At 41.0% G+C, this 26887-nt stretch overlaps 1 protein-coding gene across 1 annotated transcript; it reads right to left on the bottom strand.

Moving 5' to 3' along the window:
- Window positions 1–21074, bottom strand: MOCS1 (molybdenum cofactor synthesis 1). Its single transcript, XM_009700694.1, has 10 exons — window positions 20969–21074; window positions 20127–20294; window positions 15105–15269; window positions 10081–10142; window positions 8654–8765; window positions 8209–8321; window positions 7421–7531; window positions 6484–6604; window positions 4954–5001; window positions 1–872 (listed from the first exon to the last, which is right to left on the bottom strand). Exons 2-10 carry the CDS (start codon window positions 20281–20283, stop codon window positions 1–3), a joined length of 1761 nt encoding a protein of 586 aa, XP_009698996.1. The 5' UTR covers window positions 20284–20294; window positions 20969–21074.
- Window positions 21075–26887: the final 5813 nt, after the last annotated feature.

Genomic DNA, 26887 nt, shown 5'->3' with positions numbered 1-26887 from the left:
CTAGATCCTTGAGAAGTCTCCCCTCTGTCCACCTGTCTTACTAAGCAACTTCACCTCTTCGATCACGATGTCATGAGTAACTGCTTTGCACATGTCATACACAGTCAGGGCAGCCAGGCTGGCAGCTGTTAGAGCTTCCATCTCCACGCCTGTCCTCCCCCAGCTCTGACAGGAGCTGCGAATCACCACTGCGTATCTGGCCTCATCGAGGCTCAGAGAGACCTCAACATGGTTGAGGGGGATGTTGTGACACAACGGGATCAACTGGCTGGTCAGCTTGGCTCCCTGGATTCCTGCAATCTGGGCTACTGCCAGCACGTCCCCTTTCTTCACCTGGTTCTGCCTCACCATCCCAAATGCCTTCTCACCCAGGCGGACTACAGCACCAGCAACAGCATTTCTTCTTGAATCTGGCTTCCCTCCAACATCAACCATCGTGGCCCGTCCTTCCTCATCAGTGTGGGTCAAGTTGTCAGAGGCATGAGGTACCTTGGTGCAAGATCTTGAATCCCTGGTACAGAATTCAGATCCTGAACTTGCCTCTTTGGGCTGACAGTCCACAGAAACTTGGCCAACAGCAGAAGCCTCAAGGCACTTTGTGTCAAACATGGAGCTTGGGTCCTTCTGGAAGACACAGCAGCCTCTGAGCTGGGTTTGTAGAATTCCAGTCCTTATGTGCCACTGTTGCTCTGGGTGAGATCCTGGCAGGAAAAGTTGTCCTGTAAGCTTATTTTTCATTAATGCTTTTCCCATTTGTTTGGGTAAACTTGCTCTCAAAGTCAGCCAATGGCTAAATGTTTGGCCCCACTGTTTCAAATTTGGGGGATTCTGTAGGGCATCTTGGCATAGTGGGAATGGCATCAATGCAGGCTCTAGGTGGGTGGGGAAAAAAAAGAAAGAGGTAACATCAGAATACATCTTACTAACTGAAAAGCTAAGCTAAATCTGCAGTAGCTGAGAACCCCGTCAGAGCGCTGCTTAGGACCTTCTGTATTGCAAAAGCCTCAATAAGCCTGTGAACATTCACTTCCCTCCTCAAGCTCTTTCTGTTCTCTCACCAGTTCCCTGCATTTGCTGGTTTATTATTAGAAACCCCAAAACACTTATTCCAAGGTCCCTGATGAGAATTGACTTGTTTTCAAAAGGTATCAATACTTCTTGAGAAACAGCAGCCAAGAAAGCTTATAGGAACATCAGTTCTGAAGAAAAGCAAGCCCCAGCACCTCAGCATCCATTTCAGTTTGTCCCAGTACCAGTCTTTTTTTAAAAGCCTGGCAGGGTTAATAGGAAATTCTTGCACTCAGATTCTCAACTCTACCTTTCCAAACACCTTCCTCCCAGCAGAGGTTGCTGTGCGTCCTGCTTTCATCTCCTTCTGCAGGGAAGGGTCACGCCAGCACTTGAGGACCGCAGGGCCCAGAAGCACCGCATCCGCAACTGCCCTGTCTGTGAGCTCAGAGGGTGGCTCTGTGATGGGAATCTCACTTACTACTGCCAGCTCTTACCACGCTAATGACTGCACTGGAAAAACCACGCTCCCCTCATTGACAGATAGATTTATTTTTTTTTAAGTCTACTCAGAAGTAGGCTCCAAGTTGAGCTGGCAGAGCTCCCAGCTGGCAGAGAGGTAGTAAGCCCTCCTGCCCCTTTTCACCATTTAATCCCTTGGTTTTGGCATTTGCACAGGGCTAAATGCCAAGTGTCAAGACAGAAGGAGTCTTATTCACATAAAAGAAGTGATCTGTTTTGTAAGTAAAGAGAAAGCAGTATAGAGGTAAGTGGCTAAGCCCTAGTTTAATAGCCTCATTGATAAGCATGTTTCTCTTTTTCTAGAGCTCCTGCCCTCTTTGCTCTGCTTTAAGAAGCTTGGAATTGGGTTTTGCTCAATAACCTCCTTTGGTAGCTCTGGTATGCAGGGAAAACCCTTACTCATGAGTTTTCAGACTGCCCACAGGTGAATCAAAGCAGCTTCCTGGCCCCTCTGCCCCTGGCTGAGCTCTCTGCTGCCCAGACCCACAGGTGCCACCTCGGCCTGTCCACATGACAACAACAGACAGGGTGTGGGCAAGGCATTGGTTGTGCCCCCCCCCCCTTTTTTTTAAAAACCAAAACCAATCAATCTCTTCCTTGTTAGTCCCAGCCTCTGCTATAACAACACTGATGCACTTGGCGCCTTTTTCATCCAGACTATCCTCCAAACATTGATCTGAAAGTGCCCATTACTAAAGCTTAAATCAAGCATATAGACTTCACAATATTTTTTTAAATCACTACAATAACCTAAATTTGGGCAAAGGCCCTTTATGATCTACAGCTAATGGCCTAGCCACTAAAATTAAGATTCCTGCAAGTTTAGCAGTAATGTGCTTACCCTCACAGGAACGAGATTAAATGGACATAAGTGTGTTAAGTGCAACATTGCTCTGCTTTAGAAAAGCACAGAAAATTGTGCTTATTCCTCCTTTCTTTCCCTCTCCCTTTAAACAGTGGGGCTGAACCTGAATATTCTTTTTAAAGTCCAGGAACTCAAAGTACTCTGTTCTTCTTGATTCCTTGATTAGCTTTAAAGCTGAAGCTAAATCCCTAGCAAGGTGTCTTGTCTTCAGGAGAAGCGGGACTGCAAAGATAGACAAGTACTTACTTCCACAGGGTAAACACACATGCATGGGAGGAAGGAAGAGGAGTACCGTTTGCTCAAGTAGAGTGGTAAGTAAAAAGACAGCAACAGACAGTAATGCGTGTAAAGCATCTTTGCTTTTCCTAACAACCTATATTTTCTTCAAGTTGTACCTAGCCATCTCTATCTTCACCCAAATTGCTCATATACCTACAAAAAAAAAAAAATGTTTTTCTACAGCACTATATATACCACGGATGAAATCATCTGCCAAACTGCCTCTCCTTTTTTTTCATTCAGGAAGTTTGTGTTAGCTTCCAACTAGCACAATCTTGGGGAGGGGTGGGGGGAAAGAAAGCAGGAGATACTTAATTTAAGGAGGAAATTCCCATAACTGAAATGAACCCGTGAGGAGAACAACCTGCCAAAAGGAGTATTTTGATTAAGGGAAATAGGATACAAACCATACAGCAAAGGATCAGACAACAGCAGTGCAGGGAAGAAGCCAGGTTTGGTTTACTGGGACTAGCAAAACCAATTAGTGATTTCCACAGCATTCATTAAGTTTCATTAAATTAATTCCACACACATCCTCACTGACTGCTTGCACGCCAGCATTATTTGAAGTTTGTAAGTAATTCAAAACGCAATTAGGAAATCGCCTAATGACTCCTCATGTGTCACAGTGGGATAGTCTCCACTCATCTCCAGCCTCTCCACTGGTGCAGTGACTGCCAGCAGTTAGTCTCAAAGGGACATGGAACAGCTCAGGGAGGACCTGGACAGGCTGCCTCTATTATGGTATGTCAGACAAAAAGCACTTTTCAAAAGGAAATGGGGTGGGTCTGATCTGTAGACATACAAGCATTGCTATGGATGCTAACCTTGGAGTGTAAGGATTCTTTCAAAGGCATTTTGAAAAATTATGTAGGTCCCAGTGAGCTGTCAAGAGTTTAACATAGTATTTTTCATCTTAAAAAAAATGCCCAGAAAACATTTCCTCGTGCAGCAACTTACTACACACTCTAAACAAAGGGTCCTCTTTCCCCTCTTCCTGGAACATGATGCAGCAGTGGCCAAATACAAAACAGCAAAAGCAAACTGAGAGAGACAATCTTGTGCCACTGAATCCATTCACTTGAAAACTCAACATGGAAAATGATGACCCTGTAAAGGTGGGCATCAAGTGAAAAATATTCCCAGTGAAAAACCTATGTTAAAAGACCTCTATAGATCCTATTTCCTAATAAAGGCAACAGACATACAAGCACTAGGTACTTGGTTTAAAAACAGAGCAGTTATATCACTTGTAGCAAAGACCTGCAAATTAATGCATGTTACCCTCCCCCAGGGTACCTGTTTTAAAAGCTGTGCAGAGCAGCTAACCCACTCCAGAGCATCAATGGGAGGATAGGAGTTCGGGTCTGAAATGTAACGCTCATCTCTTCCATCTTTGCTGCATTTTTTTTTTCCCCTTGTTGATAAGAAACAGTGGAACAACTTCCAATTAACGGAAGAAAAGCGCTATTTGGGAAGACAGCTATCTTACAAAACAGGGAAACATAGGCACGGAGGACATAAAACCACACTGAAGGAAATATGAAAAAGCAGTAAGAGAACCCCAGCAGTGCCACATCACTCATGAACAGAGCTTCAAGCAGAAGGGTTAGCAAACATCTTCACTAGACACAAGGAGAAGAAAGGCTCATGGTCCATATGGCTGGTCAGATACCAGATGCTAAAGTTTTCACAGTTATGCTCTGAGACTTTGCAGCAATAAGAGGACATTTCAAAAGAATGAAGCCTCAAGTTTCAGATTCTGAAGTAAAGAAGTAGTGAGGTGGGAAAACTTGCATTTCTGTCAGGTTACTGGCTCTACATATTACAAGCAAAGTTCAATTTCTTAATCCAGGGATAAAAGTCTATCTTGCATCCTTTATGTTTATATGGCAATCTGGTCCATTTCATAAAACTCACCCCAAACTGCCCTATAATTTACTATAACATACTTATTAAATACAAAGGAAGCAGGAAATAAGATAGGAAAGCTAGCAATCCCTTTGGAAAATGTAATGATCTTTCAAAATTAGAGAAAACAAACACAGTGCTGCGAGTCAGAAGACTGGATAAGGTTTGGCAGGGACATTAAACCTTTCCTCCTCTTCCACTTCAGCAATGTTAACCACAACTACCTTTTGAGAAACTCATTTCTTTGCCTAAACTTAAGCCAGAACTAAACACAAGCTAGACTTAAAAGCCAAATCCACTCTGCTCCCCCAAAGACAAAAACCAAACAAAATCATTGCATGTTTATTACGTACTGATTTGTCACCCACCAATCAGGATCATTGGCCGGTTTTTCATCTGGGAAATGTTAAACATGCCTAGAAATAAAATAAAGAACACATAAAAATCCTAGCTTTTTAGGTTTTAAGTCATGTATCTGCTTAAAATATTTAGGTTTTTTTGCTCTTCACAGTGCAACCTGCATGCTAGGAAAACCACAGCTCAATGAAGACCGAGGGAGCTGGAGGAGGGGGAAGCGAGCATGGTAATATTTAAAACCATAGCTGCCACAGTCTCCAAGCATCCAGCAGCAGCTGGATGGGTCTATCACACTATATAACCCTTCCCCAGAAAGCTTTCCAAAATTTGAATTACAGCCTACCTACTACAGAATTCAAACAACTTGGGACTATCTTGTTTCTTAATAATAGCATTTAACTGCATGAGTTCTACGCATAAGCTGTTAACAGTGTTCCAGTTCAAAGAAATCCAATCACAGAAGGCCCCAAGGGCAATACTGGGATTAACACCAATTGGAAGAAGAAAGACAATGTCAGGTAAATGTTGCTGATGGCAAAATGCCTTTACTAGAGGGGAAAACACACTTGTCCTGCCCCCTACCCCTTCCCCAAATCAGAAATTCAGAAATGAATGGTCTAAAAGAAAAGGAACCAATCCCTCTACCCCTTCCCTTATGTTTACAAGGCACTATTTTATCTGGGTCCAAGTCAGTCTACACTTAGATTTAAAAGCTTCTTTTAAATTTATTTTACATATCATGAAAAAAAGGCAAAACCAACTGTTAGTGATCTGGCAGAATCTGCAAGAGAACAAAAGGGCCAAAGCATATTTTTAGTGTAAAGGGAGATTATTCCACGATCATGAAGCCAATTCACACACAAGATGTCAGCATTCTTAGCTGCAGCCAGATTATGAAAATACGGTTAGGTTCAGATGTGACCGAAATGCAGTTTATATCAATATAAATTCAGAAAAGACTAATACAGCCTGAGGATATGACTGCATCATCATGGACCTTGTGTCATGATCTTACGCAGAACACTAGATGAGTGGCTACAAATTTCCACATACTCAAAAAGAGATTTGTCACTTCTAGAAACAAGTTAATGTAGTAGTTGGACCGACAGCTCAATTTAGCTTTAGTACTTATTTTACAGTAAAGTAATTTTAAGAAAAAAGGGATCCAGTACAACACCATCAATTTTTGCTTAGCTTTATGCTTTGCTGTTGTTATCATAAGCAGTGGCTATTTGCGTCTCTTTGAAGACAAAACTCAGTCTGAAAGACTTTTAGATGGTCTGGATTCTAGCTGATGTGGAAGGGTAGAAGACTCGAAACTGCCATCCAAATTTTAGAGTAACTGCAGGACTGGTATGTTACCATCTTTCTACCAGATAATACTCTTATCAGATGGGAAAATTCTTTCTTTAGTTAATGCAGCTTCCTTCATTCAAGAAGCTTTTCTTTCTTTCTCCTGGCAAGTCAATGCATCCCACAGCAGTACCATGATACTGTCTTCCCTAGTCACTGCTGTTATTTCTCAGGTACAACAAACATACCAGCATGCTGTTTCTTTTTTCTGCCCACTGCTGCTCCAATGATTTGAACCAACTCCTCCTCTGAGGCACCCGACCGTAGGTGATCTCTCAAGGACACTTCTGAATTCCCAAAAAGGCACACCTGCAGCCAACCCATGGAAAAAAAAGGAGGAGAAATGAGAAAGAATAAAATAGATGGCTTTTACAAGTATTTCATACTAACCTAGTAAGAGTTTTGAAGAGGCCTACGCTACTGAAGAAAGGAAACGTTTATGGAGATTGTTTTCTTGATGTCTCTTCATGTACACAGAGACAGCCTGGGACATTTATGTAACCTAAACTCCCTGGGCCTTCAGGCTGCCTTGGTCATTAGACAGCAGCACAGCTGTTGTCAATATCAGGTGACAATGTGTAAGCGCCAATTTTTAATTGAAAACTTTAATTTTCCCCCAGAAACTGCCAGTTTCAACGTGGCAGGAAATTGTTATCCCTCCCCTTTCTACAGCCGTTGAGCAAATGTACAGGCTGCTCTTGAAGGAGAAGAGTTGCAAGAAGATGTTTGGTGAAACAAGACAGGATCCTTGTGGAACACAAAAGCCAAGTCCTCACAGCTGCTTGGAGCCTTTTTTAATGGGAAATCATCTGCTTGTCACATGTTTAAGACGATTTTGAATCAAAGATTAAAATAAATGTTTATATTTACTGGCCTTGCAACCATGCTTTGTAACTGAAGTCAACTATTTTAGCAAAACAGAGAAACCAAAAAAAGGTGATGTAACATCTCCCTAACAGCCCAACAAGCTTGAACAAGAACACATACAGGATAGATAAAGAGGAGTTAGCTGGTAATAATTATGCATCTTTCCATCCTACTTTACATCTCAGCTATTTTTAATGGATGAATTTCAACACTACTTTTGCTGCATGAAAGCAAAGAGAATCATGTTTCACTACCCACCTTTAGGTTCCCATCTGCTGTTATCCTCAGCCGATTGCAGGATCCACAGAAGTGCTCAGACATGGAGGTGATAAAACTGATTTGTCCCTGGAAATGTGGCACCTTATAACTCTAAAGAAATGCAGAGGAGAAAAAAAGAAGGATCTATATTTGACTCCTCATTTTTAAAGCTCCACTCATTCAAAGACCAGAAGATATTCAGACAGATTTTCTTTGGTTCTAAGGTCACACGAGAGAAAAAAAAAAAGCAAAATCAGCTTTGTCGGGGTTCCAGTCTATTCTGCCCTGTTCCTGGAAATTCACAAACTTGTTAAATATTTGCTCTTGTAGTTATCAACTGACAGGTGATGCCAGTAGGCATGTTCTTATTTAGGCTGCCATGAGCCATAGATTCATGTAGGCTAGAAATCCCCCATGTGACACTGCACACTCTAAAGCAATCCTGTTATTTCATTAAACAACTGTTTCATCAGGCTTGTTAATGTGCAGTCATAGACAAACATAGACTGACAAAAGGTTCAAAAGCTGTAAATACAGGATACAAGCCTGGCATTCTTTATATCTGAGGCATCTAATAAACACATTGTATTTCTAGAGGTAAAGACTATGACCAGTGTTTAATAAGAGTCAAACCATATGCAGGCAGCTTGACCAAAATCCCAAGAGTTATTACACTAAGTATTTTTTGCTTTGCTTATGAAATAGGAATGCTGAACTTGGAAGAATTTGGGGATTTAGGGCAGGGAAAGAATGGGGGCACATTTCACACGTTCTTTGTCTAACCCCACCTTGGCTGTGCTGGAAGTTTCACAAGGCAATTTCTCCAATTCAGGCCATCGCTGTTTAATTGTATCAAGCATTTCTTTGTAGCTCACCATCTTCTTGAAGTTCCACTTATTACCTAGAATTAACAAAACCAGCATCACTTTAGACTGTGAATTTTATTTTTTTTAATTATCAGAGAACCACCTTTACATTCTCCACAAATTTCAGTTTTCCCTGTAGGTGTCCCAGCCCCAACTAATCCTGCTCCTAATCCTTCTCCAGCTTATCCAGGGAAGACAGAAAAGCTGAAAAAAAACCAACATAAAACTTAAGGCAATTCCTAATTCCCAAAAAGAGCTCACCAAAATTTCCAGAGACAAGCCCATGGGGTGAATAACCACCATCCAGGTTCCCCTATGCCCACGGCACACTCCACGCCGTGAAGAAACTCAAAGCAGAACTGCTTACCATCAAAGGGCATATATTCTATGAATCGCACATCAAGGGGCAGATCTTTTGTGAAATCCACAAAGCCCAGCAGCTCATCCTCATTAAAGCCTCGCATCACTACACAGTTCACCTGCAGGAAAAGGAGACACCTGAAATTAGTGAGCAGAGTATGACTTTTTTCCCCTCTTACACAAGGTTTCATAGTCCTTGCAGAAGGCAAGGTAGATAGAAAGAACTTTTTTTTTTTTTTTTGAAAGAAAAGATGATGAGAGAAGTTGGCAGGATTGCAATGGTATAGATGATCACTTATGCCAAACTTGCCTGTAAGTTTTTGCATCCAAGGTAGCTAAAGTTGCCTTGCTAAATGGAAAACTGTTAAAAGCTAGGTAACAAACCCTGTTTGTTAGGTCTTACCCATCTAAAGTATGGCAGTTTTTACTGTCTAAAATAACTACTCCACTCCCCAGTCCTACCTTGTATGGCTTCTGTAAAAGTACAGGCAGGGTACCTTCTATAGCACTCTTTATGGCAGATCATAGGCAAATTCCCCTGACCAGGAAGTGTTCACAGTACACTCCATAACCATAGGCTGCAGGATAACTGCTCTGCCTTCTTCGAAAGAGAGGTTAAAACTGACTTTTCCACACACTCCTCATAAACAATATTTACATCGGAGCCCCAGGTCCTCTGTGCTTTATCTGAAGAACAACAGATAGCTGTGCAGTTGCTAAAATACTCCCTGTTAGCAAGGCAGACTTGTATGTCTGAGCATTACGCATCACGATTCTTAAGCTCTTTCAGGAAAGCCTAAAACCTAATTTAATTTCAAGTGTTTTTCATAGCTCTATAACCTAAACCAGTTACACATAATACATCTTCCAAAGCACTAGTGAAACTGAAGGGAACCACAGCTGCAGAACTGCAAACAGCTGAGTTAGAGTGAAGTTTCTTGGTACAGCTAAGTTGGTCTACCTGCACTCCCAAAGGAGGACTCCCTTTCCCTCTCTCTTACTGGCACTCAGCAGAGGCTGCTGTAAGCCGCTGAAGGAGATAAACCAGGAGAAAATGAATGTATTTCTGCAGGGTAGTTTTCTGCCTGTTAACTCCCTTGGTCAAGTTCACAGCTGGATCAGACGAGCGCCAAATCAATCGAGGGGATAGAAAGAGGCAAGTACAGAGCAGGACCACCCTGTAGCCTGAAGCTAGGCAATAGATAGGCTATGGGGAGGATGAACCTGCACCCTCAGCTCCGCAAGGAGATTATATGAATTTCCACCATTACCTCTTGATGTGATCTTCAATCTACTAAAATTTTTCTTCAGTTTTACCAAAAATTATTCACAGGGGGAGAGGGGATAATAAATTCCTGATCAGATGAGCTGTATCTTTTGTCACAGTTTATGGTAAAATGCAACAGTTTCAGAGTAAGTAAACACTGGCTTTACCTTAACAGGACGGTAGCCAAGTTCAGTGGCTTTGTGGATTCCTTCCATTACCTTGTGAAAGCCTAAGATAGAAAAAAAAAAAAAAATTTATTTTTCTTGTTTAAAAACAGAATGCAAAAGGAGGTTATTAAGACAAAAAGATGACAAGTAAAACCCAATCTGATTCAGCAGACAGGTCCGCAAGTAAGAAGAGCTGCAAAGAGACTTCAGTTCTACACCCCCTCCGCATGCCCTGCAAAGGTTGCCAATGTTACTGTGGTCAAGTCACTGAGATCAATTTTTTAACTGGTATTTGGGTAGTCAAAAATACTGGTAAGCTTTTCTGCATCTTTGGACATCCATGTATCATTAGCATATGATTGTTCACTTCCTCATATGTCAGCTTTGTCTTGTGTTACATTCTTCTTAAAGAGAGAGGAAAGCATTTGTGAACTGCCTCCAGATGCAATGAAGAAAGAATAATAATTAATGTTTATTTGATAATGCTGGCACATATGTCCTTGCTAAAATGGCAGAATCTCACTGTTCTGAGTCAGACAGCAGTGTTGCTAAGTGAATTTTAAAAGGATCTTTCTAAAGTGCATGTGGAAGGGAGTGGAGTTAGGAATAAACAAAAGCCCCTTGATTCCCTGTTCATCCCTGGCAACAGATGTAATTGGCTTCCCAAAGCTACCAACTATCCATTAGTCTGAAGATCACATGCAGCATTTACAGGATCATCATTTTTAAGACTAAACATGTGAAATTGGTGAGCACAACGTGGGGGGATGATTAGAGCATTTAGGAAAGCAATTCAATTGGCCTTTGACCCTTGAAAACAAATGAAGGATGTCAAAAACTGCAGTGACTTCAAGGAATGAAGTGCGCAGCCTCACCCTGCCATTTAGTGTGACCTAACACTTGTCAGCTGCTCCCAGACACAGAAATACAGTTAATTTAGGGCAAGTATCTTCACCCCTACATGCACCTCTTAAATTTGGAAGAAAAATAAAGCAACAATGCAATTTTGGAATTCCAAAGGTCTTTAGGAAAGCCTCTTAATCATCTCATTTAAACCAAACCTTCTGTCAACTTTAAACAAAGTTAAGATCTTTCATCAAGATACCAGTTTTAGATTTGACATATTATTTCTTCACTGCCACGCTCACCAGCTGGCAGAGAAACAAGGTGATAGTAGCAAGAATGAGACAGCAAGCTACTGAGCTCTGGATACACATTTCTGGTGAGCGGGTGTGCTCAGCTGGTAGCACCGTGTTTGCGAATGTCTCCCCTATCCTGTCAGGTACTAGACTAAGTTCCCTTCCTGATCTGCACCCTAAACTCAGGTATGAGAGGCCAAACACTGCATGAAACTGAGCTTCTTCTTCCAAACCTGTAGTCTTCAACAGCAAATACTTTACATATGCTAACAAAAGGGCAGTGTCCTCCAGAAGTTTCTGTTGACAATCCCTGTGCTGTTCCTAGTCATATGTTTTTCCGTGTAGGTCCATCACCCTCCTTTCCCTATCTCTGATCTAGTGGAAACTCAGATTCTCTAGTGAAGAGATCATACCTTCACTAATCTGTAGGTGCTTTACCAGAAATAAGCAATAACTCAATAATATTCTGTGCATACTTTATATTCGATGTGTCCAAGATCAGAAAATAAGGAGATGCAGAAAACTTTCATTTCATTGCTTTCTGGCTGGTAAAGGATTTATAAAGCATGGACACAGGAAAGCAGAAGATGCTAACCGCTTTATAAGCTGGTCCTAATGCTCATCTTGGCTGCAAAAAGAGAGGTGAAGAGCAAGGAGAAGACAGTGAATAACTCTTGCAAGCAACTGTTTGAAGTTACGAGTTGTCACCCTTCTCCTTCACCACCTACTTGTTTTGCATATGCCCAAGAAGTTCGCAGCACCAGTGGTAGATCTCATTCTAATTAAGTCTGCAGGCTGAATGTGGCAACAGAGGTAATGATACACTGCTGTAAGCACATCCCAGAGCCATGAATGGGATCAAAAAGCTCTGCAACAGCTCAGAAAATCTTATGTGAGACTTCAGGATTGCAGAAAGGTGAAACTGAGCTTAACTAAAGAGGCCAGGAAGCAATCACTAGCAAGCAGCAGATCAAAAACTGTGTGTTTGAATACTCGCCGCATGCTTGGGCTTAGCTCGCTGTGGAGACATGGAACAGGATTACAGCTTGCCACGCATCTAACTCAGTGCCCTTCCCAGTTCTGCCTCTTACCTCCTGCTACAGTAGCACAAGAGTGTGGTTTAGAACAGCTATCAAAAATCTCTACAAACAGAAAAAAAGTAGAGCTATTCTGATTAACAACAACTATGAGCTTGTTTCCACTAAAAGATTTTCGGGACGTGGTGATTATTTAAAATAAAAGTTTGTTACAGTAAAAAAAAAAAAAAAATCTGTAACTGCATTTCGTATTTTGATGTTAACTGTTTTCTCTTCTTTCTTTATGGAAAGCTGTTAGGAGTTCATTGCCATACTTAGTGAAACATCCCTCCTAGATCAAAGTCCTTGTGTGGTAATGGAACAACAAAAAGGATAAAACCAAAACATTTCAAAATATTACAGCAGAAATTAATATATGTCATTGTGTCAGGAAATATTGTCGAGGATCAGAAGTTCTCTAAGTTTTTGTTTGACATTTCAAAATAACAACCCCTGTCCTCTTACACCCAGTGAAAAATTTCAATATTTTCATCATTTTAGACTTCTGAAATCATAACTTTAGCCAACTTTAAAGCAGAGAACCTTAGACACACCTGGAACAATCCTATGTGTGACAACACCTCCCAACATTTAATCCTTACAAGAAGGCGGCTTCAAGCCAATGTTTAATGATTCAATTACAGTACAGTATTATCTCATTTTCCTTGTACTGAACAAAAAAGAATGGACATGCTGTGAAACAGATTAGACTGGCTACTTGCAAGAAAGTACTTTTCATTTGTTCCTCCCTTAGAATGTGGTAGATGTGGAGAAGTAGAAATATTATGGTCCTCTAATGTGCTTCCATACATCAGTGAAATCTCTGATCATCTCACAGTCATTCCCTCTATCCCAACCACATGGGAATGAAAGCAGGTATAATGCAGGCCACCTGCACCAAAGATACAAAATTCCAGCCTTTTCTTAAAACCCTAGAATGAGTTTCCAGAGGAGCAGAAAAATTGATTCCAAGTTTCTTGAGTTCCTGGTTAGCTCCATAATCAGATGCCATCTTTACTTTCCACAGAAGTTACCAGCCTGCAGGAGTCTAAGACCAGCAATCCCTCTCACCTTAATAGAGCTATATCTTGTCGCCTCTGGAACTGCCACAGGAGACAGGGTAGCACAGCAGGGCAGGCACTTTATTCTCTGCTCATTCCATACTTGGAAATCTCCTATTAAATACAAAAACCCTCAAAAACAATTAAAAAAAAAAAGTATTTTTACATAATTTCAGTCCTTAACAAAAGAAAAAAAAACAACTCAGTGTTGCCATTTTTACCTGATCTGCACTTAAAAAAAAAATTATCTATGATTTGGAGACTTTATTCTCCTCCTTAAAAAAACCAAATCACAGAAACTTCCCTGTTCATTCTCTATGCTATTCAGCTGAGCAATTTCTCCCTTTGTGGTTACGGACTTTTTTTTCTTTAAAACGGGAAGAGGGGAAGAGAGCATTTATATAAATAAAAATGACCCTCATCCCCCAATAACTTTTAGTTTACTTTATAAGCAGCACATTCCTAACAGCTTCCAATCAGATATGAAGAGCTGTGGACATATAATTCAGAAAGCTGCAGGATCAGGTTTGCCCCTTCAGTAGCAAAGGAAGGGCTTGTTTCAGTGAATGCCACAAACACGGTAAGATTCAAATGCAGAGAGCAGAAGGAAAGAGCACAGTCAACACCTTCTTGTGATTAGATACTCCCAGATACATCTCTGGGAGCCAACTGTGCCATGACACAACCAGATTAATGCAATAGCCTATGCTGGGAGGATAATGCTCCAGTCAGATTTGTGACAGGAACAGATTTCTACCCTATCACGTAGAAACCTGAAGAAGTGATTCCAGAGAGACTGTAGACAAGGACACCCTTCTGTACCTGCCAGCAGAACTTCAGTTTGACAGCGGAGTGATGCAAATGTTGAAGCTACTTCTCACAGCACCCCAGACTTCCGAGCCCCTGCCCCACATTTACCTTACGTTTTTGCACCATCTAGTGGCTACTTGGAGCTTTTGTCGCAATTAGCCGGTCACAGACTGCCAGTTACATCACTGGACAGAAATAGAATGATACAAGATCAAATCAATTTTGGGTTGGAAGGAAGCCCAACCATAAAGCTGAACTTCATGATGAGCTTTAGGATTCATTTAAACAAGAATCTGTAACACCGGGCACATCCAAGCATTTTTGAAGCTTTGTTGGGAATTACTATCTCAAACGGAGAGAAGTTACTAAGTTAGCAGCCCTTCTCAAATGACCTCAGGCATGGTTTATGTTTATTCCTATTAAAAAGTAATGGAGGTAGGGAACATCACTAATCACAAGTGAGACCACTGATAGCATGACCCAAAGATAACTTCCAGAAATTGCCGCTATTCGTAATAAGAAGTTCAGTTCTTATGGCATCTTAGTCCGCGGCTGCTATAGCGGGAACATCTGTTTTTTGAACAGTACTAAAGAGTAGCACTCAAGACCAAAACAAGATTTGAAGAGTCCTCTTGCTATCCATGACTAAGCAGTAATCAGCCAGTTACTAGCAGCTGTAGTCACATTCCTATTGACTGTAGCAAGTTGAGCATCTTCTACTCCACCAGCTCCAACTAAACGGGCTCTACCTGCCTAAGGGTTGTAGAAAGAAGGAAAAAGAGTCACTATCAAATACGCTAGTATAGACTACTTTTCCTACCCTCAGAAGGATAGCAATTGATTGCCCTCTCAAAGTAACTGAGTGTGAAAGACATACCAAACAACTCACAACGTTACTGCAAGTATTAACACCGTTGCCTTAGAAGACAAGCCTGTACCTTTCCTCCGGACAATGAACTCAAATTTAGCTGGGACCAAAGTATCCAGGCTAATGTTAATGGCATTCAGTCCTGCCTCCTTCAGTCGAGGCAGCAGTCTGGTTAAGTTGATCCCATTGGTTGTGACAGCAATGGTTTTCAGCCCTTCCAGCTTGTACAGTTGACCTAGGAAAATAAAAAGTAAAAAAAACCCCAACAGTTTAAAAGAAGTAATTCAACTGTAAAGTACAGAGGAAACCTAAAAGATTTGTGAAACAAAAAAATACCACTGAAGGTGTGAGGAAAATATGGACACTTCAGTACTTCAGCCCTCTTCCAGCTGTATTGGCTTTAGAGACCCATTTTTACACAAATCCATTTCAAAAGGTATGAAAGAGTAGTTTATTGCAAGCAAAATTGGTTATAAAGAACACTGAGAATGCACATTAATTTTGTTCTCCATTTCTGAGAGTAAATAGCTACTTTATTGTTGGAAGAAGTCCTGATTTTGCTTGCCTTGTTTTCGTCAATCTAGCTTTGCAAACTGAATTCTGTGTTCTGCCATAATACAAGCAGCAAGCCACCTGTTGACACCTGAACTAGCTGCATTTACCTAGCAACATTTATCCTATTATGCTTTACCAAAAACCAGTTCTAACCCAGAGGTAGGTGCCAGCAGTAGTGACTTCAAACTGCTGAAAGACATACCACATATACTCCAAACTAAACAGAAAAAGGTCAGCATATTAGACCATTGTAGACAATGCAAAGCAACAACATCCAAGGGACAAAACACTTGCACTTGACAACTGAAATATTTCCATTACCCACTGTGGGAGCCCAGCCAATTGAAGAGGGCTTACGCAAGACACCAAAAAACGGCTAACAAAAGAGAACCACAGAAGAAACAGCTCATATCATGAGATGATGATTTAGAAAATAGCTGCCTCCTCATAAGCCAAACGCAGAAATCCTCAGCATACCAGATCTCCAGAGAGCAGGCTTTCAAACCCCAGGTTATCAGTACAATAACAAATAGGAAAAAATTTTTGTAAACCACTTGCAGAAGCAGAGCCATGGCAAAGTAATTTTCTTATTTTCCTTCATCCTTTCTCTCATAGCCTCCACCCTAATTAGTTGAGAAATATTTGAAGAACCCTTAGTCTTGAGGCAGCTTTAATTACAGCACAAATATTTCATAGTCTTTTCTTCCCTCCCTATTTTACCTCTATTTGTTCATGTTGATAAGGGTTTTACTTCTGCTTTATCTCATTTCCCAGCTATTCTCAAAATATTCACACTACGCTGAGCCCAAAACTCTGGAATGGGACAAGCCGGGTCACACCAAAGACGCTGAAGTTTACAGCAGCAGCATTTTGCAACATGATTAAGAGACCCATAAAGACATTTGGAACCTGAGGCTGTAACAAAAGAGCAATTTTACTAAGAGCTTGATTTTTCTGCCATTCACCTCTCAAAATCCTCCTCCCTGACCAGGAATAACCTCTTCCTAGAGGATGAGTGCTGTTGGCCCAAGTTTGCCAAAGACTATTTAACACTAGCTACCACTAGCAGTCTAGTCTTTGTGAGAGCACAGGATACACACTGCAGCCAGAGGATAGCGTAGGAACACTACTACTTTTATTTAGCCTCAGAATGCACAAAATGCTCAACCTCCTAACAATAGAGAAAAAAAGACTAGCTGCCATACAGGCTTCATTGCTAGAAATGTAAAATGCATAAAACCAAAGCCATGATGCAGCTTAAAATGGAAAAATCAAAAAAAAATTGCACTAGCTGATTAGGTCAGTTACTGCAGGCAGCAGTTATCAATGCATCTTCTTCCTCATCAGACAGGAAGAGATACAGGATGAGGCACTGGAAATACACTAATATGTGGAACCACCTGTAATAACAAATCAGACAGAAGCTAACTGTGAGAAATTAGAGATGGAGACTTAACAAGTTAAAAAGGACCAGTTAGTACAGTCTGTCTTATTTGTGCAAGCTAAGAAGTGGAACATTCGCAGTTGCTTGGTTTCTTGTCTTGTTGACTTCTAAATTCAGAAGAGATTAAAGAGGTTTCATAACTTTGTAACTCACCTTGTACCTGTATTAAGTCTGTTTGCCCACCTTTCGTCACTGCTCTAGCAACAATCAGCACAAACAAAGGCAACTGATAAAACTATCAAATAGAAAAGGAAACAGAACAGATGCTATAATTCAACAGCATCAAGCCAAAAGCTTGTATGTCAGGCCTAAGCCATCAAGTAAATCCTTTTACATTCACTTTTTCCTTTAGGATCAGGAGCCTCTTCTTAAACAGACAAGTTTCTTACATGCTCTCCTCCAATATTTCCTCAATTGCACTTCTCCTGACTGAGTCCAGAAAAGGTATGTGTATCTCCTAATACATGAATTAACAAGTCTACCCTGCACCACTTCACTCTTGAAGTGTGTATGTTGCTATAAAAAGTCATCCAACCGTCCATCCCCAACTCCATGGAAAATGATTTTGTCAGTGGAGATGTGTACTTCTCAGACTATTAATAATAAAAAATTATCACACAGTTTATATCCAGTGTTAACTTAAATTTTGAGTATCCCAAAGGAGATGAATTCTATATTCCACTATCTGTTGCTTCAGAAGTCTCAAACTTGTTTTCAGCACTCCCCAGGACATGATTTAGCTTTCAGCAAGTGTTAGTTGCTGAGTCATAATTTATGTATGTGCATGCGTTAAAAGATTTGAAATAATCTAAAGAACTGTAGCAGGTGTCTGAATAACATGGTCTCCTACAGTAGCTTCAAATCACATTTGTTCACTGAAACAACAAAAAAGTTTGAAATTGAGTATTAGAAATATATGGTAATAGTAATTCAGCATTAATATTTTTGAGCTTTATTGGTATTTCACAGACCATTTATGGTTAAGAGATAGGTTTGCTGAAAACAAAACTAACTTAAATCTCAACCCTATTCAGTGCCTGAGATACTGTAGCCAGCTTCTGTAAACCATCTAGAAATCCAGATTAACTCTATCCCAGCCCAAACCAGTACATTGTGCTAAAATGGCTTCAATAAATGTACCTAACTCAAATTCTGCAGCAGACATTTTTGGGCTTGTTTTCCTTCAATGAGTTTTCCCACAGTTGTTACATGTGATCTATTTAGTTTTGAGATTTTCATCTTGATGCCAAACTTCTGCACCATAGAGCAACACTAAAGCCTGAGAAGACAGAAAGTGTTTATAGACTTAATTTGCCAATATTCAATATGCCTTAGAAAAACAACAGCCAGGCTAATACAAATTCACAACAGAATGAACTAATGCAACAGGACACTCAACATCCATTACCTTTACCTCAAGTCACTACTCTCTTGTCATGCATTAAAACAATCACTATGAATCTGTCAAAGATCAGCTGTGAACAAGAACACAGGCAGAATAATGAAAGCTCAGTGGTTCAAAAAGATCTGTCTCCCTCTTTCAGCCACAGAACTAAACCTTCGAGAATTCTATCACTGCAGTGAAACAAAAAAAAAAGCTTTCTATCCTTCCAATATCAATACTTCAGAATTGCAGCAATGTGCTAATTATTTTGCAGTGACCTGGCTACTCAACTTACACCCTCAACATCAGAGTAGCTGTGTTGAGTATAAAAAGCTATCAGCTACCACTGATAAATCAAAAAGGTGCATACACTAGGAAAGAAAGTTCTGCACCGAACTGACGATGTTGTTGATTTCAACTCATTTTTCATGCCAATACTATATGCTGAGCTGTAAAGCTTTATTGTATTTTAAAATACAACATATTTTATAAATCTGCCCCCCTTTTGGCTGGCAAAAGCCAGCTAAAATAATGATACCTATTATTAGTAGAAATGGAGAATACCTTCTCGAAAGAAACAGGTCTCTCGAAAGGCACATAGCGCTCTCGGTCCTAAATAAAAAAAATAACCTGTTGTGTATGGGTAAAATGCCCTAGAGAATGGTATTCTAGAGTTCCAAAAAGATGAAGTTTGTGCAGTTTCAGGACTCCTCACAATCAAGGTTCAAGGAGACCCCAGCCAGCTCACTCTAGCCGTACCTTTTCCAGTTATAAACAGGTCAGTTCTATGTACTACGCTGCTCTGCTGTTTCCTTCAGAAAAGACCATAAAGGTCTTCCAAATCCTGAACAAAGAGCAGGAGCAGAGACCAGCTGTTTTCTGCACCAAAGCTCAGTGTATCAGTAGGCAGCTACTCTACTTTCAAGACCTTCACCTTCCATATTAACCCTTTCTTATCTTCAGTACTTATAAGAGCATATGTGCAGAAATGGACAAGTTCAGTTGCCTACAATACACCAAAGTGCACTCACCTACATAGCCTTAATCTAATACTTTGCCACTACACAGAACTATTGTAGTGTCCATAACATATGAGACTTTGGAGAGAGAAAAAAGCACCTGGCTCAAGAAAAAAAAAAAAGGCAGTCAGTCAACACAATACCAATCGAGATAGATTTCTAAAAATAACCCAGTAATTTATCTTCCATTGAAGTAATAGTCTTCATCAATAACAGTAAAAACATACGCATTTCCACCATTCCTTATTAAACACAGACAAGCAAGTGACATCTGTTATCAAGGAGACAAAAAAATCAAACACCCCCAAAAATCCAAAAGAAAACCTGTTTTGTTTGTAAGCATGTATCAACTGTTCCTCCCCAGTGAAGGCCTGGTCACATCAATTCTTGATTTTTCACCCCAAGGCTGCATTATTGCAAGCTATTCTAGTAGATGTTGAATAGGAAAACAACGCTAAGTTCAGCTGTTATAATATGAAGAGACCTAAGTTCAATCCAAGCAGGAGGGCAGAACTGGAAGTTTTCTGAAAGGAAGTACCTTGCATTTCACAATGATGTGAAAAAGCACTGTCATTTAATATAAAATCTTTCTTCAGGTTGCTGGACTGTATTACTATAGTTATAGGCGTAGTTCTTGGATCAATATATAGCAAGTCACTTTGAAACACACTGTATTTATTGGGAACTCACCCACAATATCAACCACATCAGGACGGATAAGTGGCTCTCCTCCTGTCAGTCGGATCTTCTCTACACCTTCTTTCACAAACAGTCTGGCTAGGGTGATTATCTCCTGAACAGTAAGTAGTTCTGATTTAGGGGTCAGCTGAACACCTTCCTCTGGCATACAATACTGACCTGAAACAAATAATACAGAAATACATGGGGAAAAATAACCAGCAGCAGTTAATCTAATATTGATGGGCAAAATGCACCAAGTGCAACTGTCTTTAATGGATGTCAAACGACTCTGCTTTTCTGAAATACAGATAAGATCATACACCAAATCTTTCAAGCAATCTCCTAACAATTTCCTGTTTTCCTTCAGAAGAAAACCCAAGACTCATTTGATGGTTCCCAAAATTACAATCGATCCACTTTGAAGGAAAAGCTGATCTTATTTCAGCCTAATCTGCATTCAAAAAGAGACACCAAACTGAACTGGCAAGCACTGGGACATTGCCACAAACTTTGCAGATGTAATTGTGGAAATGCATAGGTATGAGCTCTCATGCTTATCACACACTTTGGGTATGGCACACAAACATCCACAAGTACCATTATCCAAACCACACCAAGTCTGATGAAAGACCTGTCACTCCCACCTGTCTCTGGCAGATCCCTAGGCTTGCTCCTGCTTTCCCATCCCACCCTCAGCCCCTAATCAGTCTCTATCCATCCTTTACTATATACTTTATGAAGATAAGAAACAGCACAGGGCCAACACAGCACCAAGTACCCTAACTCAGCTCTTGGCCTTTGCACAATACAGCACATAAAAGCTTTGTGGAAGAAAGCAAGCAGACACTTACATCTGAGGTTGCATTTCTCAGTCAAAGAAATTCGCAAGTAGTTGTGCTGACGCCCAAAGCTGTCCGTCAAAAAAGCAGAGAAGGGAGCAGCATGTTCCAGTAGAAAGCGTCCTGTTCCTGAGCTTTGCAATTCCTGTAACGAAAACAAGCAAGAGCTAACTAGTTGAATTGTCATCCTATCAAACTGCTGTATAAATATTAACTTGAACTCAACTGATAATTATTATTCCATTTTCCCCACAGGGACAACTGCACAAGAAAAACCTATGATTTGTCTTTATGGTCAAAACTGGCCATTTATTAAGTTTCACACCCTACTTAACTCCATGGGACTGCACTACAATTTTCCCCGTACATTTTAAGATACAGCCTCTTTGCGACAGGTGCTTCAGGTGTTTTGTGCAGAATAGGAGGCAGATTTTTCTCAACTGCATGTCTGTCCACTTTTCAGAATCAATGATCCAGGACGACCCAATCTCACTACAGCTCTCAGATAAATGAAATCATATAGGAGCGTCCCTCCCTGCACTTCAGCGCAACAGAACTAAAAGTTGATGAAATACTGCATCTCTGCTTGTGTCCCTACCAATTTTCACATGCAAGACATAACATCTTGTTAATAGCAAAAGCAAATTATTACTGTGTACAATTACGTTTCATGATGCCTGTTTCAAGAGCATTTCAACAAGGTCTTCTTTCCTGCATCCACACAACACAATATTTCCAAAAAGCCTATCTCAGTTAAAAGATGATAAATAATACAGGGCACAGCAGGACTGGAAAAGAAACGTATGATCCTGAACACTCCATCTGCTGAAGCCTGCATAAAAAGATTCAGAATTTTAATAATATCTTTATTAACTGTCATAAAGTGAATATTAAAAGTTATTTCTATTTACAATTTGAGGTTTTGTTGTGGTTTTTTTGTTTGTTTTGGTTTTTTTTTTTTGTTGTTTTTTTTTTAAAAGCACAGCATAACATCTTCTAGAGCAACAGAGTTTTCAGGAATTACTGAGTATTTGCCCTCCAGAATGAGGGCCAGTCCCTTTAGGTATCAAAGGAAACATCCCAAATTAGTAGCTGCTACTGGAAACAACTACAGTTCAAGTTTATATCAAGCATCTTTAAAACACCACTACCATCAACACCAGAACACTGTTGGTTATAGCAAGGTCTAAACACAGGGAGTCCCACTGCCTTTAGGCCACGACTTTCAAATTACCATGTTATATCTCTATTTTTCTACAGCCGTAAAGCACAGCTGAAACCACTCTGCTACTTTTGGAAAATATTTCAATATCTTAAGTGAAACATACAGTAACTGAACCAACTCTTATCACAGTACTGCAGGAAAGCAAAAGTTCACTAAAATGCCTTAATCAGCTGGTAGATACTTGGTTCAGGTACACACAAACAACATCATTCAAACCCCACCAAGTCTGATGTCTTTTCATCTACTATATCACAGTTAAATAAACATTTATAGGAGGCCAATTTAATAACTCTGACAGAGGCCAGCTGCACAGCATCACAAAATGAAACAGAGAAAACAGGATTAAAATAAAAGAACTACCTTCACTGTGTTCTTGTTAGTTAACCACATACAGACACTTAATAGCCAGCTAAGAAAACTGGAAGAAAACTAAAGGATTCCTGAACATACAGTGAACTTCATCTCCAGTGAAAGAGCACATACAAAACCATTTCTGGATACATGGTGTTCACAAAGTTAAAAAAGTAAGCGGGGGAAAAATTAGCTGCAGAATTGTGCCTCAAGTTAAAATCATGCTGGCTAGTCTTGACGGGCTGCAGCAGGCAAAGGATTAAATAAAGTTTTGACATAAATTTAAGATGTAGAATGAGGAACCGGACAAAATGACACATTAGCTAGCGTTCAAACGGCTTAACTGAGCAAAAGTCATGATTTCCATCCAGTGAAAAACAGACCTGTGAAATCTCCAGACATACTAAAATTGGCACATATGGGACGATGCCAAGGGACTGGGCAGAAACACACACAGCTGTGGCCATCATCTCCCTGGCTCTGGTCATCACTAGTAACCACAGGAGTTAATCCTGCACAGTATTTCCAAACAGCCCTTGCAAGAAGTCTGGAAATGGTCAGCTAAAATGTTCAACCCCCAGGTATGATTCCTCAAAACATTTTATTCTGAAAGCATTTGTAAGAAAGATTTGGGGGTGGGTGGAAGACAGAGAAGACACCCTCAGTGACCAGATCAGCCAGACAGCAAAGGTTACCTGGGGAGAGGCCCAACTTCAGCCAGCAGCAGCTGCAGCAACTTTGATTCCAGCTGCACTAACACCACGGCTGCTGCTAAACTTATAAGCAGGAGCAGTCTTTCTTGGCAGCACAATCTTTCCATTAGACTTTAAACAATCCACTACACTTCTTGATCCAAACAGCTTTGTGGTTAGATAAGAAGATCTCCGAGAACATCCCTGGCAGTGGGGAGTTAGAGAAGATAAAGGAGACACGAAGTGGGTGTTTCAAAGCCCAGAAAACATCTGTTTACCCCTGATAAAACAGCAGTACTAGTTTCCACGTAATTGCTTTTCTGTTGGAAGAAAGCAATCTCTTTCTGTTTCTGTTTTGTAGCGGTGGCCAGAACAGCAGAGGGATAAGGGGCACAAGGCCAGCCCTCCCCAGGCCTGGCCTTCCCTCCCTGCAGCACCAAAGGTGTCAGTGGCAACCCCTCCGCAGCCACGCACGCTGCTCACGCTTACACACGTTCTTACATCTCCCTCTTCTCCAACGAGCACAGGCAGGACAAGTCATCTGGTTGTTAATGCCCCCGGGTAAATGCTCCAGCCTGGGCACCTGCGGGTTGTTTGAGAGCTCTGCACAGCTTTCGGTTCCCCAAGAAATTCCAAGTTGGGAGCCTGCTTTGTTAGAAATGCTGGCTCTGCTGAACTTACTGTGAGAGTTTCTCGAAATACAAGCAGGGTTAATTCAAAGAGCCCAGCTAAATACCCAGACTTCATTTCTGCTTCTTCCTCAGTTAGAAAGCTCACCTCTGAACAGACTAAATCTGAAGGTATTTTAAATACTGCCAAACTCAGAAAAAACACAACACAGGAACATTTTTTTTCTTGAAAACAGCACTGCTTTCTGTCCTGGTTGGATTTCTGATGTTCTCCTTCCTATTATATTGGAAAGGTTCACATTTGAGAGGGAAAGCACTCCCATGCTTACTAAAATTATCTGAGCCCTTCTTGTAGGGGCACTTCTCTGCTGTTTGTTTCTCAATAACACATTTTCGCATCCTTTCCAGGACCAGGCTTCCTTACCCACTCCACCTGAAGACAGAACAGTACAAACCTCCTGCCTCCCCATTTTAGCGTGTGCATTACAAGGAGGGAAAGAAATGGAAAGTTGTCCTCCTCGACAGAAAGGAGGGAAGAGAGGGAGACTTTAATGATTGTATGTAACGGACGCCAAAACTGCATACTTTCAAGGACAATAATATGCTTAATGTAATTTCCTATTTTTAAGGAGCCACCACTGGAGTGGGACACAGGAGACAATGGTTCTGTTACTGGTCTGCCATCCACCTGCGTAGCTATTACAGGCAAGGAAGCTAAAGAGGACTCACTGGAGGAATAATACTGCCCTTCATAAATTACTCTAAAGTGAACTGCCAAGAAGCAGTATTAAAAGAACAGGCACTCAGCAGGCAGTTGGTGTCAATAGATTTTAAAGTTCCTGTTGGAAATAAAACTTTCGCTCTCTTGCTGCAAAATAGTGGGTGTTGGGATGGGGAAAAGAAAGGTTTTCCAGAGCTACTAGAGCTTCGTTCCATCAACTTCTTGTCATGTACAGACATGGGTTTTGTCTGGGAGGGAAGAATGACTGGAGATGGAATTTTTAAGCTGTTAAGCTGTTAGTTCAGTTTCTGTCCGGTTTGACATCAGCAAGGAGGAATTAGGAGACACCCATGAGGAGTTCAGTAGCATCAGCTTGAGCTCCAGTGAGAGTGAATCCTGTATTACCAAAACTGTCGCTGCACCCAGCACTGACTCATATTTTTATCAATTCCACAGGGAAGGCTAAATACCAGAGGTAGAAACTCAGTGGCCTTCCTGGAAACTCAGGGCAAGGATGAAGCACTCTCTCAGGTAGTCATGTAAGGAGGATTTTCTGAAGGGGAGGAATAGGGTGAGGTTGGACCCAGACACTTGCAGCCTGTGTGAGAGCTATCAGAGCAGGGAGAAAGCAAAAGCTGCCTGCTACTGTTCCCAGTCTACAGGGCAAGAGTTATTCAGTTCTCTGCAGTTTGACAAGATTGGTGCTTGTTGGTATTTTAACGTCATCAACGCTCAACCATATAACTTTTTCACTCAAAAGGGATGTTTATAATCCTGAAGTCCCCATTCCCCTCTCTCTGCAATTGACAGGAGACACTTCTACACATCAGAGGAGCATGCCCTGTCACACAGGGTGCTTTATCTAATCTGTGAAAAAACAGTTTCACTCTCTGGGCTGTCAATCCCATGTTCTATACTAGTACTGAAAGAACGAGAGCTGAGACCACTGCACCTAGCAGCTATATTTTGACAAGCTGTCAACCCTTCAGACCTGCCAATTCACCTGTGATTTCCAGGAGAACTCTTCTAACAACGCAGCAAAATTGGAAGCTGTCACCAGAGGTATTAATAACCACCGGGAACACCACAAACTGACAGATACTGGAAAGGCTCAGTTAAACACAAAGGGGAAAGGAACAAAGCTCTTATCTATTTATCAAGTCGAAGATCGAGTACTATACTTTCTCTACCCTTCCACTTTCACCTTATTCCCAGTGATATTTGTGCACTATGAAATAGTAATGCTTGCAAATACTTCTTGTGCACAGGCCTCAGGGACCACCACAACCTGCGTACTTATGACACTGTTAGCGCTGCTCCTGTGCCCGCTGGCTCTTTCAGCTCCTGCAGTCCTGTTGCGTTTGTACATCAGCGCTGCCGCCTCGCTGTAGTGCTTAACGCTGCTGCGCCAGCATCATGGACACAAGTCAGCAAAAGCTCTTCTGTTTCATGCTTCACCTTTAATATCTTGGTCTGTAGGGAAGCCGTGACATAGTGTCCTTGTTCAACCTGGAAATTAGACAACCACAGAGGCTGAAATGGGTCTAAGAGGCCAAGTGCCAGAATGAGGTTTGAGCTGACAAGTCCAAGATAAATGTTTTTCTGAGGGCTCAGCAGCTGCTGCTCAACAGTTGACCCCAAACAGCATGCTACAGTTCTGGTTGCTGGCACAGACAGCACTGCTCAGGGACTTTGACCAGCTACCCACAAAATGGAGCTCTGGGACACAGAGAGTTTCAGACATGACTCGCCAAGAATAAGGGCCATGTGAGGTCTTCCTAGACAAGCTGGGCTCTCGCCTTTATCCCAGTGGTGAAGACTTCATTGAGGCCACAGAAAATTTCAGGTGGTTATGGTTGAATTACACTATCTACACAAACAGATGGAGGAAGCTGAAATGAAACTTTGTATCAGGATGCGGAAAACCTTTACTGGAAATGATACATCTAGAGCAGGATAAAAAAAAAAAAAAAAACCAAAAAAAAAACAAACCAAAAAGAATGCTAATTTCCTTAATGTTATTGCTCTCAAGCCTCACTATCTGAAGAGTCCTTTAATCTTTCTCCTTTTTTTCAAAAACCTGTTTCAAAAAGCTGGGGTTTTTGCATGTAAACTTCCAGCTTACAAGAAATTAAAAAAAAGTACAAATCATTTTTTCTATTGTACTGGAAAATACACAGTTTTGTAGAAATATGTAATCCTGTATGATTTTTTTTTTTTATTCAAGAATATAATTTGGACATGTATCATCATGTGTACAAGATGACAGGACGGCATCAGACTTTCCTTTCTTAACTGTGAATTAGTCACGAA

This window comes from Cariama cristata, unplaced genomic scaffold, assembly GCF_000690535.1.
Source record: "Cariama cristata isolate BGI_N322 unplaced genomic scaffold, ASM69053v1 scaffold5095, whole genome shotgun sequence".
In the NCBI taxonomy this organism is placed as follows: domain Eukaryota; kingdom Metazoa; phylum Chordata; class Aves; order Cariamiformes; family Cariamidae; genus Cariama; species Cariama cristata.
The sequence above is the reverse complement of the archived record's forward strand: the minus strand, read 5'-3'. Positions and strand labels throughout refer to the sequence as shown.

Coding starts and splice junctions, on each gene's coding strand:
- MOCS1 (XM_009700694.1), bottom strand. CDS start 20,283: ATGCCAGAGGAAGGTGTTCAGCTGACCCCTAAATCAGAACTACTTACT. Junction 10,143..15,104: donor GTTCATTGTCCGGAGGAAAG/GTACAGGCTTGT, acceptor TTTCTATCTTAG/GCTTTCACAAGGTAATGGAA. Junction 5,002..6,483: donor AAAAAAGAAACAGCATGCTG/GTATGTTTGTTG, acceptor TTTTATTTCTAG/GCATGTTTAACATTTCCCAG.